Source organism: Caretta caretta, chromosome 15 (genome assembly GCF_965140235.1).
Source record: "Caretta caretta isolate rCarCar2 chromosome 15, rCarCar1.hap1, whole genome shotgun sequence".
Lineage (NCBI taxonomy): Eukaryota > Metazoa > Chordata > Testudines > Cheloniidae > Caretta > Caretta caretta.
This window is the reverse complement of record NC_134220.1, coordinates 11,604,993-11,622,116: the sequence shown is the minus strand read 5'-3', so window position 1 is coordinate 11,622,116 and position 17,124 is coordinate 11,604,993. Positions and strand designations below refer to the sequence as shown.

Genomic DNA, 17,124 nt, shown 5'->3' with positions numbered 1-17,124 from the left:
AAATGATTTGGATTATGGCATAGAGAATACACTTGTAAAGTTTGCAGACGATAGCAAGCTGGGAGGGTTGCAAGCACTTTGGAGGACAGGATTAAAATTCAAAATGATCTTGACAAACTTGAGAAATGGTCTGACTTAAATAGAATGAAATTCAATAAAGACAAAAAGAAAAGGAGTACTTGTGGCACCTTAGAGACTAACCAATTTATTTGAGCATGAGCTTTCGTGAGCTACAGCTCACTTCATCGGATGCATACCTGTATGCTGTAGCTCACAAAAGCTCATGCTCAAATAAATTGGTTAGTCTCTAAGGTGCCACAAGTACTCCTTTTCTTTTTGCGAATACAGACTAACACGGCTGTTACTCTGAATAAACACAAAAGCACTCCACTTACTAAGGAATAATTGTACAAATACAAAATGGGAAATGACTATCTAGGAAGAGAACTGCAGAAAAGGATCTGGGGGTGATAGCGGCTCACATACTAAATAGGGGTCAACAATGTAATACTGTTCCAAAAAAAGCGAACATCATTCTGGGATGTACAGCAGGACTATTGTAAGCAGATACAAGAAGTAATTCTTCCACTCTATTCAGCACTGATAAGGGCTCAGCTACAGTACTGTGTCCAGTTCTGGGCACCACAATTCAGGAAAGATGTGAACAAACTGGAGAAAGTCCAGAGGACAGCAACAAATGATTAAAGGACTAGAAAACATTGCCTACAAGGAAAGATTGAAAAAACTGGGCTTGTTTAGTCTGGTGAAGAGAAGACTTGGCAGGGGACACGATAACAGTCTTCAAGTACATAAAAAGTTGTTACAAGAAGGAGGGTGATAAACTGTTCTCTTTAACCATTGTGGACCGGAAAAGAAGTAATGGGTTTAAATTGCAGCAAGGAAGATTTAGGTTAGACATTAGGAAAAACTTCCTACCTGTAAGGTTAAGCACTGAAACAAATTACCTAGGGATGTTGTGGAATCACCGTCATTGGAGGTTTTTAAGAACAGGTTAGACAAACACCTGTCAGGGCTGGTCTAGATAATCCTTAGTTCTGTTTCAGTGCAGCAGATTGGACTAGATAACCTATCGAGGTCCCTTCCAGTCCTATATTTCTATGATTCTCACTCACTGTCCTGATGCTTCTTTTCTCTTTGAAGCTGCAGATGCCCAAGCCAGGCCTTCATGCATCTTCTCAGCTCCCAGTGCTGATGATGATTCACTGCCCAGGCCTCCTTCTGCTTGTCATGCTGGATGTGCAAATACAGCTCCATCCACTGTAGCCAGGCCTGACAATACAAATTAGAAAAAATGAGGAGGAGGGTCAGCCAAGAATAAGCAGAGGAAAGCAAGGGAACACTGAGGGAATGGGCAAGAGCAAAGGAAGGGGATAAGGAAGCCCAAAGGCAACGAAGAGGGAGAGCATATCAAATAGCGACCAGGAGACAAAAATAAAGGAGCCATGAGGTTTTCAGGAAGCAATCATTTATGTTCAATTCTACTGGCCACTTCCAATTTGTTTAGGCCAGGACTTTCATTTACCACCTCCTCCTTCCCTCTCATTCCCACCCTGGCTTTCCCTACATGTGCAACCAAACTCCTCTCACCTTGTCAACAGCACTGAGCTGTTTCTATACCCAAAGCATACTGCAGAGTGGAAGGTGAGAGGGAACAGGGAATTCCAGGGTCAATATTACAACAGCCAGAGAAATTTTAAGTTACACTATCATTTCTTCCTTTTAAAGGGCAGAATGCTACTTTCTGGGAATGAATAATGGGCTCCCAAGTACAATCTTTTAATTTAAAGGAGATGAAGGAGGCAGATATCTAAAGTCCTAACAGTGTTTCCCAAATCATGGGACCAGCCTCCCTAGCAAAGTGCTGATCCCATGCAGGGTTGCCATCTTTCAGTCAGGCTGGAACCAAAGACCACACCCTACCCAAGTGGAAAGAGAGCAAGTGCCTTGTTCTAAACTCATGACAGCAGCCATCAACCTTTCAGGGAAAAGGCTGAACAATTCCAGGGCACAGGAAATAAAATATATCGTCTTGACAAATTATTTTCACTTTGGATTTCACAGAAGATTAACTGCCCATTGTACAGTGATTGTCCTACATTCACTTCACTTCTGCTGGGTAGTGAGTGTAAATGACCCAGCGAGGAAGATAAGATGACAGACTCCTTTTGCCCATGTGTTTGAAACATACTAATAAAAATCATTTTCCTCCACCTCTTATTTATCTATTTGTTTTAAAGTGGGGAGCTCTTTGGGGCAGAGACCATGTTTTGTCTTTTTAATGACTCTATAAAGCATCTGGTATCTTCCTGGGCATTGTGTAAAGAATCATAATAATTCCCTTTGGCCATGCAGCAACTTAGAAATACACTGAACTCTAGAAAAGCCTGGATGTTGCTTTTATACCTCCATTGTAGAGAAGAAGGATGTTTGAGGACCCCATGTGGAGAGAACCAGGGGATGGTTCTATTTTATTTGCACAACTGAGAAGCAGTTCACAGGTAAAATGCACATGCACATCTGGAGGGGTACGGTGAAACTTATACCTCGCATCACCCAATCTATAAACATCCTTTCATTAGAGGTATCTCAGTGTACAGAGGGATTATTGAGGGTGGAGAATTCTTTATTCATTTGCTAGCTATTACTCACAACCATGCGTGATCTCAGGTATGAAGGGTCTGGGTTTGAAGGACTTACCCGAAACTGCAGGCTCTGGGCCCAGTGCTGCAGAGCCAGAGTATTCATCTCATGGTCAGTACACTTCTGGCACAGTCGTCTTGTCCACACTCTCCATGACACGCTGCCAAAAGCATTTAAGACCCATTAATTCTGCAGTGTGGGGTGAGGAACTAACCTCCTCTCATCAGGAAAGGCAGGGCTCTACATACACATGTTATTGATGCACTGCTTTCTAGATGGAGTTATGTGGTCCTTTGAGGGGTAGGGGAGAAGGCAGTTGAGACAAAACCATAACTATGAACCAGCAAGATACAATGTAGGAACAGATCATGGGACAGAGAAGGTGTTTGTGATTAACATGTGACTGTTTCAAACCCATTCTCACCGCAGAGTGCTTGTTTCCCTGAACGCCAATGCCTCGGATCGCATCCTATGCTTGGTCCTGCGAACATCAATGTAGATCAGCCAATGCTGCCATGTCCAGCGCAGCTTCTGCTTCTCCGCTGTGCACAGCAATGGTCACAAGATTTTTTTTAAATGACATACAAGGATTTGGTATTTTTAAAATCATTATCAGCCTTACATTGCCACCTACCGGGAAAATCTAAAACTGCAGCCACTCCACGAGCTGGGGTTAGAGAGAGGCAGGCACAGATAAGCCTTGTCTGCACAAGGAAATTGTCCAGAATAGCTACTCCTCAATAGCTCCCTGCATGGACACTCTTATTCTGGAACAAGAGTGTCCACATGAAGACTTATTGCAAAATTGCTATTGCACTTTAAATTCATATACTTTATTCCAGAATAATTTATGTAGACAAGCCGCTTAGCTGCTGGCAGAGTAACGGAGATGGGTTTAAGATAAGATCTGAAATATCAATAGCTTCAAATAACCTGCAAGGTATAAATAAAACACTGTTTAATGACTTTGTTCAGGCTGCACAATTCCTGTGGGCACATACTGCAGCTTCAGATACAGTTACTGAGAATGTTGAGGAAATATTATTTGTATAGCAATAGCTGCCCATCACTAACCCATTGTGCTGGACTCTGTACAAACATAGAACAAACCAGCGCTTGGCATCTTTTAAAATCTTCCAGATCTCCTAAGAGTATGAAATTACTCAGCATATCTGGCTTATTGGACAAAATTAAAAATATATCTAGTTCTTTATATAGCGTTTCATCAGTAGTCCTCAAAGCACTTTACAAGGGAGCATTATCCTCATTTTAATGGGTACATTGAGGCACAGAGAGGTGAGGATAAGAACTTGCCCAAGTTCAGTAGCATAGCCAGGAACATAACATAGGTTGCCTGAGTCACAGTCCAGTGGTCTATCCATTAGGACAAACTGCCTCCCTCTCAATCTCTTAGAACAAACCCATAGCCCAAGACTGATGATGTTGATTTGGACTATTATTAATGAGAAATGACCCAAACTGTATCTTTCCCCAAACACAAGCTGGTTAATTTTATATCTTTCTATGACAACGTCCTCCAAAATCTAGTGAGCCAAGATCTAACATATCTGAAAAGGGATTACTTCTTTTTCACTTTTTGACTAATTAATGGGAGGTTTATTATTTTTCTTTGTAAACCAAATAATTTGTGTTAATTGGATATGTGGTATTAACATTTAAAAGCATTGCTCAGAGCTACTGGAGTAATTTCTCCATTTTCTCCTCTTCAATGTTGTAAATTCTAAGGTTTCATAATCAACAGCTCGAGAAGCAATTTGTGGAAATGGAAGTAGGGTTGCATGTTAATGCCTGGCCTCCTTACTTGGTGATGGGAAAACAAATATTTTACATGTATATTACTGCCCTCCATCCTGAAGGATCCCCAAGTGCTTTACAAACTACAGCCAGGTCCTAGTCCCTGTACCTGATCAAGTAAACTGGCTTGGGATAGGGGCATCTGCAGCAGTCGGGGAGGACAGAATCCTTCCTCACCACTGGCCTCACTTTATAGCTGCCACTTAGCCTAAGGGACACATTTACTTCCACAAGAACCTCCCTCCACAAGAAGGTGGATGAGTCTCTTTTGAGTCTACTGTACCCGACATAAGGTGCTGGTCTGTAACTTTCCAGGGTTGCACACATATACAAACACCAGTTGTTAGTTGTCAGCTAACCTCCCACTGGACATGCAGTATGGGACAAAAATCTTGACTTCAGCTTTAAAAATACAGTCATTTACCACTTGATCTCAAAGGAATCACTATCTTTGTCAGTAGTCACTGGAAGTTGAGACCATTACAGGCAAGTGGGTCAGTGGGGTAGGCATTTGCAAAGAAAACTAACTTTCTCCTCTGGTGCATCTAGAATATATATCCCCTTCACACGTGCGATTCCCCAGCTGGGTTTCATAGCCACAGTAGACCAGAGAACATATGCACCCTGCTTTAGTGCACTTACGAGCTACAGAATCCAGGACTCAACATAGATCAAGTCAGAACTCTATTTCACTGTGAAAATGTTATGAGCTTCATTTCACCTGTAACATGTTCTAAAAAGAGAGGGGATTCAGGATAAGGTGGGTAAAAATCAACATATGCACAAAGAGGAAGCCAGAGTTGACTCCTACATCAGCTGAGGGGCTGGGGAACTCCACCAGTAACTTGTTCTTGTGAAAATACCCATTCAAATACATACCGTACCAATGATCAGACCCACACTGAAGAGCAGATAGAGAGTCCCTTAAGCTCTTTCACTGGCATCCGTAACTATCTGTATAGCTGCACACTACAATGGATTAAGAGCAATCTCCCCTGCTAGCCTTAGGTTGACAACCATCTGCACATAAGATTCAGAGATTCCAAGGCCATTGTGATCATCTAGTCTGATCTCCTGTGTTACACAGGCCATAGAACTTCCCCAAAATAATTCCCAAAGTATAACACCCAAGCTTGATTTAAAAATTACCAGTAATGGAGAACATACCACAAGCCTTGGTAAATTACACTTTCACACAGGAGTCGGGGAGGTAAATACACAAACACATGCAGAGAAATACGTCCTTGAAAAACTGACATTATGTTTAAGAAAGCTGCTCCCCCTTCCCCTCTCACCATGAGCCTCTGCGACACGATACTTGCACCTCTTTTCTCGCTGCTGGCATATAAAAGTCTTCCAGGCTTGGAATATCAGGTTGTACAGGAAATATCTGAACAACAGAAAAGATATTACACTTGGATGAGGTACAGAGAAGGGCAACAAAAATGATTCAAGGAAATTAAGGAGAGATTAAAAAGACTGTCAGTGTTCATTTTAGAAAAGAGACTAAGGGAGAATATGATAGAGGTCTATAAAATCATGAATGGTGTGGAGAAAGTGAATAAGAAAGTGTTGTTTACCCCTTCAGAGAAGACAAGAACCAGGGATCACACAATAACATGAATAGGCAGCAGGTTTAAAACAAACATAAGGAAAAACTTCTTCACACAATACACGGTCAACCTTGGGAACTCATTGCCAGGAGATGTTGTGAAGGCCAAAAGAATAACTAGATTAAAAAAAGAATTAGATAAATTCATGGAGGATAGGTCCATCAACGGTATTAGCCAAGATGGCCAGGCTGCAACCCTATGCTCTGGGTGTCCCAAAACTCTAACTGCCAGAAGCTGGGACTAGATGACAGGGAATGGATCACTTGATAAATTGCCCTGTTCCATTCATTCCCTCTGAAGCATCTGGCGCTGGCACTGTCAGAAGACAGGATACTGGGCTAGACGGACCATTGGTCTGACCCACTATGGCCATGTTCGCATGTTAAAAACGAAACAAAAAAAAATCCATCATAAGCCTTGATCCAATCTAGCTAGTTCCTGTACAGCAGACCTGGTCTCAATTGTTCTGGAATGGGCAGGAGAGATTCCTATCACACAGAGCAGCTTCTAGTGAGACTTTACAGTCAGATTCTGAAAGGGAAGTGTCTCGCAGCACAGAATCTGGACTTTTTCTTCTGCCATTCAATGGAAAAGTCATGGTGGCACAAGGAAAGTGAGGCTTCTTAACATCCAAAGGGAAAAAGTTTTGGATCAACTTTGATTGCCCTTTGGATAACCCATTCTGCACAGGCAACATCTTCACAGAGATATTTTTAGTGAGTGTGTGTGGCCTACACTCTCAATCACTCATCCATCAATGTTCCAGTCTACCTTTAAATAATTACACTGCCCCATACTGAGACATTAACAACAAGAGGATTCTGAAAGCTTTCTCAAACTGAAAAGGACTGCACAGAGAGACCATGTAAAAATGAGACAGAACTAGGGTATCCATTAACTCCTCACTCTCTGAGAAAAGGTGAGGAAAGAAGAAACCCCTTTGTTCCTATGAACAATAGCCAAAAAAGCCTTGTGAGAAAGAGTACAGGAGGCTTTGATGTTACATTAAGAGGTTGAGGGGAAGGTATAAAGGGATTATATGGTTACTCAGGATATATAAAAGCCTCTTGAAAAGAAAACTTAATTTGTCCCATCATACAGCAATATAAGCAGAAGAGGATCTAGAATGCCTGTTTCACTACTAATGGGCTCAGAGTTTGTGCCAACATGGAAGATAATCTGGGAGCAAGACAGAGATCAAGTTCCCAAATCTTAGTCAACATGTGAGCAGCAGACAAGAGGCATAGCAACTACTTTGCATTTTGACACAATAAAAAAAGAACACAAAAGACAAGCGTCCAGCTGCTCATTTGCTCCTTCTTTCCAAGTCAAATAACAGCATACCTCAAGAAAACTTGGCCACTTAGAAGACGAGAGGAATATCAACATGAACATGTTCAGAGTGATCTAAATTAATGATTGATTCCTGGATATCAGTAAATTTGATTCATACAAGGTGAACAGTACTCTGAAGACACCTGAGCTGTGACATCTGATTTCATCTTAGGACAAAGAAAGAAAAATGTACTGTTTGTTGGATGAAGGGTGGCAATAAGGAAGGAAGAAAAAGTTGTAAATAATAAGTGAGGAAAGCATTAACATTGGCCTTTCCTCACCTAACAGTGCTGCTGGGGTAGTTTGTTTACTGACATACACACCATCCTCCAAGACCCAGGGAGGATTTCTCACACTGCTGTGGACACAACAATACAACGTCATTTCACAGACCTGTAATGGCAGTCAGCTCTGACGCTGAGCTTCCACTCTCTGCAAACAATCCACCATTCCTCCTTCCACTCGCCAAAGGTTTTTTGCAGAATCTTCCGATCATAATGACATCTATACAGTTAAAAGATTTTGAGGATGGGAAGATTTGTAAAAATATCTTAGTCAATAAAAAAATACAGTCTCCTTTAAAATGTACCTCTCCTTTTTCCAGTATTAGCTGCTTAACCCAACCACACCTAACTGCATAACAAAACTTTACCCTTCTATACCACGTTTAATCTGAGAATCTAAAAAGTGCTTTAAGATACAATTAACTGAGCCTCACACAACCCTTGTAAATAATTACCCCTCTTTTAAAATTGAGAAACAAAATAAAGAGAGGTTAAGCGACTTGCCCAAGATCACATAGTCAGTTGGTGGCAGACCTGGGAACAGAACTCATCTCTTGAGCTATGCTCAAGCCTCGAACCATTAGACAACACTCTGCTACATTTACATCTCTAGTCAGTCTTGCTCGGTATTGGTTTGTGTGAATGTTTTTTTCCAAAAGCTAACTTTTGTTTTAATTTTTAAAAGTATATTTGTAACTAATTTGGATTACAGGTTTATATTTCTCTGAAATATACCAACTGTGCTCCGTGAAACAAATTATTCTGAATTTAAAATTCCAAAAAGGGATGATTAAAAACCTTAGATAATATTCTTTCTACATGCACCATGTGCTAACAGTGTGGCTGCTTGTCAGCCTTTAGTTGACATGTATAAAGGTTTATGAATGAGCTACTGCCTCTGAGTTTATTAACCTAGTCCTTTAGCACAAGCCATAAAGGTCTTTGCTTTTAGATCCAGAGATCCTGGGTTCAATTCCCACAGATGACCAGGCCAGCGGACGGTGTTACAAGAACATTCATGTTAATGCTAAACTAATAAAAACTCAGATGGGATGAGGTTTTGAACTAAGGAACTGGGACTCAGATGAGGGATTTCTAATAACAAGATTCTCTGTAATTAGAAATAACAATGACCAGTATATCTATTGTCCCTATCTGAGATACCTCACTTCACTTGAACATTACTCTGGGAAAATGATCATTGGCCAAAATGACATAGCTAATATTCTGAAAAATGTAAAGTTGCACTAGGTGCAAGTGTGAATAATTTCCTCATGTTTCTCATCTACATATTTTTTCATGGAGATTAGGAAAATGGAAGGATCAACCTAAGAATAGGCAAGAAAACAGAGACAGATAAGCAAACAAACAATGGGCCCAGTCTTGCAGTCCTTGTTCACGGGAAGAATCCCACCGAGTTAATGGGGCTGTTCAAATGTGTAAGGACTGCAGGATCAGGATCAAAATGACCAGCCCCCCCCCCAAACAAACAATAAAAAATCCCATATATTACAATTCAAAGCTACCTACCCCATCAAACCAAACTGCTAAGCCATTCCAAGCACTCAAGCAGGAAAAAATCAAAGAGCCATAGGTTATTCTTTCAGATTGGCTGAATTGTTAAAACAACAGGAGGGTGGTGAACCAGGGCAACGTGGGATTTGGGCAGACCTGGCACTATCAGTGGGGCAAAAGAGACATTTTGTTCCCCCAAATGATCTTCAAGGAGCCCCAAATGATTGTCAGAAAGGCCAAAATATGTACAATATGTACGTACAGCCTTCATCCTTTATTTAAATTATAAATCATAGCAAAATACTGACACAGTAGCCAAATTTCACTTTTTAAAACTCTTAGATCCCTGGAAAGTCTTGGATTTTAACTACCTCCTTGAAAGGTTGTTCACTTTTTAAATTACAACATTCAAAGGCCCAAAAATACCCTCCCCTAATAATGTGACCCTAGATCTGGTCCTGGATTTGGGAACAATATTTTTTAAATTTAAAATAAAGTTATTTTAGTTTAATTTAGCTGGCTGAGCTCTAGATTTCAAAAAGGGCATTTTCATTCATTTACCAGACTTCTTACACTGGATCTGCACATTGCCAAAGCAAGTAATGCACACCCAATATGTGGGAGGAAGAGGGGAAGAGTACTATTCTGGCTCACAGAACAATTCATGTTCACCAGCTAATACAGTCTTGGTAAGAATTTATATTCCTCATACTGGAATCAAATGGGATGACTTGGGGCCTGATCTAACTCATACTGAAGTCAATGCAAGTCTTCCACTGTCTTCAATAGGAACTGGATTATGCCTGTAGAGCAGGGGCGGGCAAACTTTTTGGCCTGAGGGCCACATCGGGTTTCCAAAATTGTATGGAGGGCTGGTAAGGGGAGGCTATGTCTCCCCCAACAGCCAGGCGCTGCCTGGCCCCCACCTCCTATCCGACTCCCCAGCTTCTCACCACAACGGCTCCCCTGGGGCTCCTGCCCCATCCAACCTCCCCACCCCCTGACCACCCTCCCCCAACTCCCCTGCCCTCTATCCAACCCCCCTGGCTCCCTGTCCCCTTATCACGCTGCTTGGCGCACCGGTGGCTGGCAGCACTACAGCCGTGCCACCCAGAGCACTGGGTCAGGCTGCGGCTCTGCAACTGCACTGCCCGGCAGCCCAGAGCACTGTGCCAATGGCATGGCGTGCTGAAGCTGCGGGGGAGGGGGAACAGCAGGGGAGGGGCCGGGGTCCAGCCTCCTGGGCCAGGAGCTCAGGGGCCGGGCAGGAGGGTCCCACGGGCCGGATGTGGCCCACGGACAGTAGTTTGCCCACCTCTGCCATAGAGCAAGGACAAGCAAGAGTGGACACACAAATTGAAGCAAAATAGGAAGACATTCCAAACAAGAGTGTTGCTTTTTCAGTAGTGATTTAAAACCAAATTTCAGAAGCTCTATTGCTGTAGCAGTTCAAAGATCAAATATGCAAAGCATTTGTGAATACACATCAAGAATAACCTGGTATACTGCAGGATGAAGTGAATTAAATGATCTATTGGGTCTTTCCCACCTTTACTGTTTATAATATTATAATTTTAAAAAACATATAATGAAAATCAAAGGCCAAATTCTACTCTCAGTTTTACTGGTGTAAATCCCGCAAATCTGCACTGAAACCAGTGCAATTTCTCTGGATTTACAGTTAAAGTAAAATTTGGCCACAATTATTTAAGAATAATATTCAGAGACAGGTTTCAGAGTAGAATAAATTGGTTAGTCTCTAAGGTGCCACAAGTACTCCTATTCAGAGACAGGATCTCAAATAATTTCAGAAGGCATCTGCAAATATTTTCCTGCAAAGCAGGTATCCCTTTGCCTAGCCATACAAATGCTCAGCCATGTCAAGGCAGAATCTTACTACTTGGAGCTTCAATTACCTGGCTTTGGAAGGAAGAATTTGTCCAAAAGTCTTTTTCACCCACAAATAGAGGAACTTCCTGGCCAGATGCCTGGAAGACAAACATAGGTTAGTTGCCTTTCTGCATGTTTGTACTCAATCTCTTAATTTCCAGGCAATGGTTTTGAAGACTCAGAAGCTTGATACATAATAACTACAATACACAACAGTAAGGTCCCAATCCTGCACAGACTTACACACATGTTTAACTTTAACCGTGTAAGTTGTCCCATTAACTTAGGCATGTGTATGGGACACACTTAGCTGGGAAATCCATGTAGACAAGATGTCTCCTCTGGAATCTATTACACCTAATGATACTAAATAACAATGATGGTTGCTTAATTGGGATGCCGTCAGGTGATTTAATGGAGCTTAGGCCCTTCTGTGTTTCATTTGCATAGTGACTCTATCTGATCCCATAACAGAATGGCTTTTTCTAAACAATTTGTAGAGTGGGTCTTAGATCACAGAACTAAGAGTTAAAATGCTTGGCTAGATTCCTGTATTTATATTCTATTCATATGCATCTTATTCACTACTAGTTATTTACATTTTCCTACAAGAGGAATAGCAAAAGATATCAAATGCCTCATAAAGCAAACCATTCAAAATACAGAATCAGCCACAGTGAGGAGGACACTCATAGTACTACTTCGTATTTAGTGAGCACCTTTCCTCTGGAAATCAAAAATAGTGGATATTATTAGTCCTATTTAACAGATGGAGAAACTGAGCCACAAAAAGGATAAATGACTTTCCCAAGGTCACTTAGCAAATCAATGGCAAATATGAGAGTAAAACCCAGGTCTCATGACTTCCAGTCCCCTGCTCCAACCACTAGAAAATGCTCCCTTCCGTAGTAGGATTAAAAAACCAAAGCATACAGAGCACAGCTTTCACTATCACCTGATACGGAGTTCTTTTAACCTCCCACCTCGGTTCCAGGTGTATGTGACCTGATACGGAACCTGATGACTCCCATTCCAACAATGATTCCCACCAGGCCGGGGAGTAACAGATCGTCCAAATGTATGGACTTTGCTAGTATGCAATTTCTGGGCTGCATCTCTCTGGAAAGATCTTAAACTTAAAAGGAAAGAGACAAAGAAATATCACTTGTAAGGTCAGATTCACAGTTAGCAGACATTAGTGTCTATGTGACCTCATCCATATAAAAGTATCACACTAAAATCACATATAAAGTTAACACCTGCAGACAGTATTTTTAAAAGTTTCATTTGATTCATTTTCATGCTCAGTAAACGGTCTCCTGAAATTTCTCAGTCATTCCCCAAAAGCTGCAGAAACACATGGTGATGGGAGCACAGTGGTCCAAGTGCAATCATCCCATTCATATTTCCTCTTTCTTTAAAAGGTGACATGGAAAAGAAAGAACGTTGGTTTGTATTCTCTTTCACTTTGTTAATATTTATAAAGTCCTGAAACTTTTGTTCAGGTGGATTTAAACTTGTTGTTCTGCTTATTTTTTACCCTCAGAATAATAACAACAATATTACCACCTACTACTTTCTATTTTTGCTGAAAGATTCCTACTAGAGTACTAAAGTGGGAGCTTTCTCAACCTTCAGTTAAAGGGCAAGAAGCATTTGATCTTTCACAAAAAGATCCTTTCTCCTAGCTGTGCGCAGATATGAGTTAAATATGCTTTTCTTAAATAATTAAATAAATAATAGTAGTTTTAAGAAATCGGACTAAAAATCCCTTCCTGTCTCTTGGTACTTGTGATGTCACAGTCCTATTAATTCTCCAGTGTTCCATATAGTCTTACAGGAAAGCTGGTGCAGATGAGCCCTGAACTGAAAAACAAGCAGGGAAAAAATGGACTTTTCTGAAAAAAAAATCTTTCAGGCCTTTATTGATCATAAAGAAGCCAAACTAGGCAAAACATTTTTTCCCCTTTGTGGGTCATCTTTAAACAGTCTGTCTCAGTCAAAGTGCAGTTCCATTCTGAAAAGTGACTTTAAAAATGGTGTTATGGGATTCCATGTTTAACATTCCTGACTGACTTTATGATAACAACCACAATTTAAGACCAGCTACAACTTGTTGAACCAGTTGCATCCAAGTTTCCTTCCCAGAAGCAAACACCGCCACCACCCTCCAGATTTGAACATTAGAACCATAAACACATTCCTGAGCTCCCCAATAGGCAACAGAGGCTTCATCTATACAAATAAAGTGGAACAACTTTTGAACAGACGTCTACAAAACATTGTTAATAGCATCTTCTGAGTAAAATACACAGGTAACACAACTTTTATTTAGATCCAATTGAGTTGGATTGATATAAAAACAAAATAATATAACTGCATCCTTTAACATGGGAGTGCCTATCCACCATTCCTCACCTGCCCTTGGACTTTTTCTCCATCTTTCCTCCAATCTTGGGTCCTCTATAATCAAATCCACTACTCTTCTGCACTGGAATCTCATGTGTTAGCAGTCAAACACCTTTGGACAATATATAAGAATTATTTTGAGTTATTTTTGGTGAATCAGTGGTGCTCATATGACACATACATTTTGTATAATCTCTCAGGTGCACCCCAATCACTTCTCACGCAAACTCACCTGAATAAAATAGTATACAAAACTTCTAGATGTTCAGTCAGTCAGAATGATGGACTGCTGAACATTCACAACCCTCTGATTTTATAAAGTTGATTTCAATGGGTTTATTTAGTGAATAAATGTCCAAATATCATGATAAGGTTCTATATATGCATTTCTAATGTGCCCATCTCCATGTGCTCAACAGACTGGTTTAGTCAAATAATGCAATTGGACTGTTAGAATTTTTAGTGACACCTGGTCCATATGTATCAATATCACAAACAATTTGACATATTTTGTTGATTGCCCCATACACAAAGGAACTGAAAAATAAGAAGCATGAAAGAACTTGACAGCTGGATATAAAAAGAGCAGTCTGATTGGCTGACAGGGATGTCAGACCATATTGATAATGCCCAGTAAGTACACAAGTCTAATTTGTTTTCTTTATAATAATAAGCTGCATTTCTTAATACATAGAATTTATAGAGGACTACTCTGTTTCTCAGGTGATTAAAGTCAAGGAGCCTTTGGATTTGTGCTTTAAAGAACCATCAAATCATGCCAGACACATAATACTTATTGCTCTTTGAAAAGACGACTTTCTTAAAACAGAGCAAATGATCTTTGCTGCAGACTATTAGCTTGGAAAATGCAGCTTAATTTTTTTTTTGGTGGGGGGGGTGTCCTTAGAATAGGCTCTTTGTTTGCTGTTGCTTTTTTGCAATACAAATTTCAAAGCTAATTTTGCCCAGTTTTGATTAACAGAAAAATACCTCCCAGATTGTGACCTTTTATTTCAAATTTTAACTTACAAGGAATAGTGTATGCTAAGTTTATAAACCCCATGGCAATCAACAGTTATGATGAAACACTGAGACACCCTAATGATAACATCAGTCAAGATTACTTAACTCTTGAGACAACAAGGGCTGTCTAAATAGAACTGCTGCTGTATAATCAAATCCTGGTATTTATATGAACCTAGGTCCCAGTACCGAGACATACTAGTTATGAGCCAAGATACAAGGAAATAGATAACAGGTGAAACTGCCTCAAACACAAATGAAGAAAATGGAATACCAAATACAACCCCTGATCCTGTAACGAACTCTGTGCAAGTGGACCCCTAGCCAGTACAGAGTCTGACTAAAATTAATTTGGATCTGAAGATGAAGGGGTCTGTCTCCACAGAGCACACTGTAGCATTAGGATCTAAAATAAAAGTTTCTCTGAGCAAGGCATGAAAGACTGGAATGAAAGGGACATTAAGGCCTCAATTCCGCAAAGTGATATGAGTGAAGATGTACCCCTGTGCCAATGGAGAGAGTCACTGAAGTCAATGGGGCTCTGCCCACAGTAAACTCCTTGTGGGATCAGGGCTGAAGAATCGAAATATACTCATTTTCAATCAAAACTTTCATATATGTTCATATATATGCTACAGTATATATATAAACACACACACATATACTACAGAACTACAGGGTAATGATCCAAACCCTTGCAATAAACACAATTAAGATGTTATGTTTGGGGTCCTGGCTGTAACATAATAATCGTAACCCATCTACTATGAAGATATTTGTATTGTGCTGGTCTCTGTGGTGTTTGTACCTTCCCTATTTAAAGGACTGTAAAACGTTAATAACAAAACTAGTCTAATGCTTTATATTGACCAGACAGTTCTTGGGAAGGACAACTTCTCACTTTGAATTCCAATCCCATTCCATTTGTGAGAGTTCACAAATCCTCTGGAAACTCTATTTCCGCTGGCACTACAGGGAAGTGTCATAGATTCAGAACAATCCTGTTAATACGGCAGACAATCCCTGGGAGTCCAGATTCCTCTGGCACAGCATCTAGCATTAGAAACCCCTCACTCTCATTTGCCTTTCCCTTTTCATACCCAGAAAAGGATCTGAAAAGTGGGAGAAGGGAAGATCATGGCTTCACAGCCCAAGCTCAGCCCTACTGTATCCCCTCAGCTGCTTTTAGGAGTAACCAGGAACACTTGTGGGGCCCCTACGTTTTACAGGAGACCGTGTGCAGACTCAGCAGTTCACAGGATGGCTAGACTCCCCAGTCACAAGGCAGGACCACGGAGGCGGAGTACAACTTACAGTCCCATAACCCACTCCTCCAGTAGCAGGACCAGGATTACCTTGACAGGGAACCAACTTGCTGCTCAATCCACCTGTCTTCCAGCAGGAGACTGAGTTATACAGGGAGGTTGACTCACTGTCCGAGACCCACCCCCCACAACTGTGGGATAATGGGATGGGGGGGCCCACTCACTGCCCTAGAGCCACCCCCACACACACAGCTGTAGGCCCAGGGAGGCAATTCACTGCCCTAGAGGGCCCCCCCCACACACACACAGCTGTAGGACAAGGAGGGGGGCAACTCACTGCCCTAGAGCCACCCCACACACACACACAGCTGTAGGACAAGGAGGGGGGCAACTCACTGCCCTAGAGCCCCCCCACACACACACACAGCTGTAGGACCGGGAGGGGGGCAACTCACTGCTCTAGAGCCCCCCCCACAAACACACACAGCTGTAGGACCGGGAGGGGGGCAACTCACTGCTCTAGAGCCCCCCCCACACACACACACACAGCTGTAGGACCGGGAGGGGGGCAACTCACTGCCCTAGAGCCGCCGCCACCCCCCCAGATATAGGACCGGGAGAGCGGTCAAACCACTGCCCTAGACCCCCAGGCTGTGTAACCAGGGGGACTATTCACGGCCGGGCCCCACCCCACCCCAGTGAGGCAACTCATATCTCTCGCAGCAGACACCGGGCCGAACCGGGACCAAGCCGTGTCCCAGCGGCTCCTCCCGCGCAGTCCCCAGCGCAGCCTCCAGGCCCGCCCGACGCACCGCCTCTATCACCATGGCGACGAGCAGCAGCAGGACCCCAGCCCGTATCTCTGAGCGATGAGGCCCCGCAGCGGCCTCTAGCGCCTGGGAGGGGAATGGGCGAGAAGGAAACGCAGCCAAGCCCCATCATGTCCCCTTTGCCTCCTCAGTGCGTGCCAGCTCCCACATGGCTATTTGGTATGTGAATGATAAGGCCCAGCAGCCACGGGGCAAAGGACATGATCTTAAACACCCACCCACGTCCTGCTCCGAGTAACCTCAAACAATCCCATGGCACATTCTCTGGGAACACCACTCAGAGCATGTCCCCACTCCAGCCCCAATCCAGCAGCAGGTTAGGGGTGCTATATGTAGCCGGCTAATAGCACTTAGATCTCTTCACCTTCAGCACTAGGTGAACTGATCCTTACAACACATCTGCAGACCTAACCATTATCCCTCTTTACCTCAGGTACAGAGAGACAAGGTCATACAATCAGCCAATGGCAGAGTTGGGAGAGAG

At 42.2% G+C, this 17,124-nt stretch overlaps 1 protein-coding gene across 5 annotated transcripts in view; it reads right to left on the bottom strand.

Annotated features, from left to right (window-relative positions):
- The window catches only part of SFI1 (SFI1 centrin binding protein), a 57,947-nt gene that overhangs the window by 37,407 nt on the left and 3,416 nt on the right, over nucleotides 1-17,124 (bottom strand). For 2 of the 5 annotated variants that reach the window (XM_048821035.2, XM_048821036.2), the window contains exons 2-9: nucleotides 13,532-13,634; nucleotides 12,069-12,248; nucleotides 11,140-11,211; nucleotides 7,818-7,928; nucleotides 5,772-5,866; nucleotides 3,086-3,203; nucleotides 2,719-2,821; nucleotides 1,134-1,290 (exon numbers count right to left, since the gene is read on the bottom strand). In XM_048821035.2, coding sequence (XP_048676992.2) covers nucleotides 1,134-1,290; nucleotides 2,719-2,821; nucleotides 3,086-3,203; nucleotides 5,772-5,866; nucleotides 7,818-7,928; nucleotides 11,140-11,211; nucleotides 12,069-12,248; nucleotides 13,532-13,554 — 859 coding nt within the window. In that variant the 5' untranslated portion in view covers nucleotides 13,555-13,634. Of the gene's footprint in view, nucleotides 1-1,133; nucleotides 1,291-2,718; nucleotides 2,822-3,085; nucleotides 3,204-5,771; nucleotides 5,867-7,817; nucleotides 7,929-9,238; nucleotides 9,268-11,139; nucleotides 11,212-12,068; nucleotides 12,249-13,531; nucleotides 13,635-15,900; nucleotides 16,629-17,124 lie in introns of those variants that run through there. The other 3 variants (XM_048821034.2, XM_048821037.2, XM_048821038.2) reach the window with 3 other exon arrangements.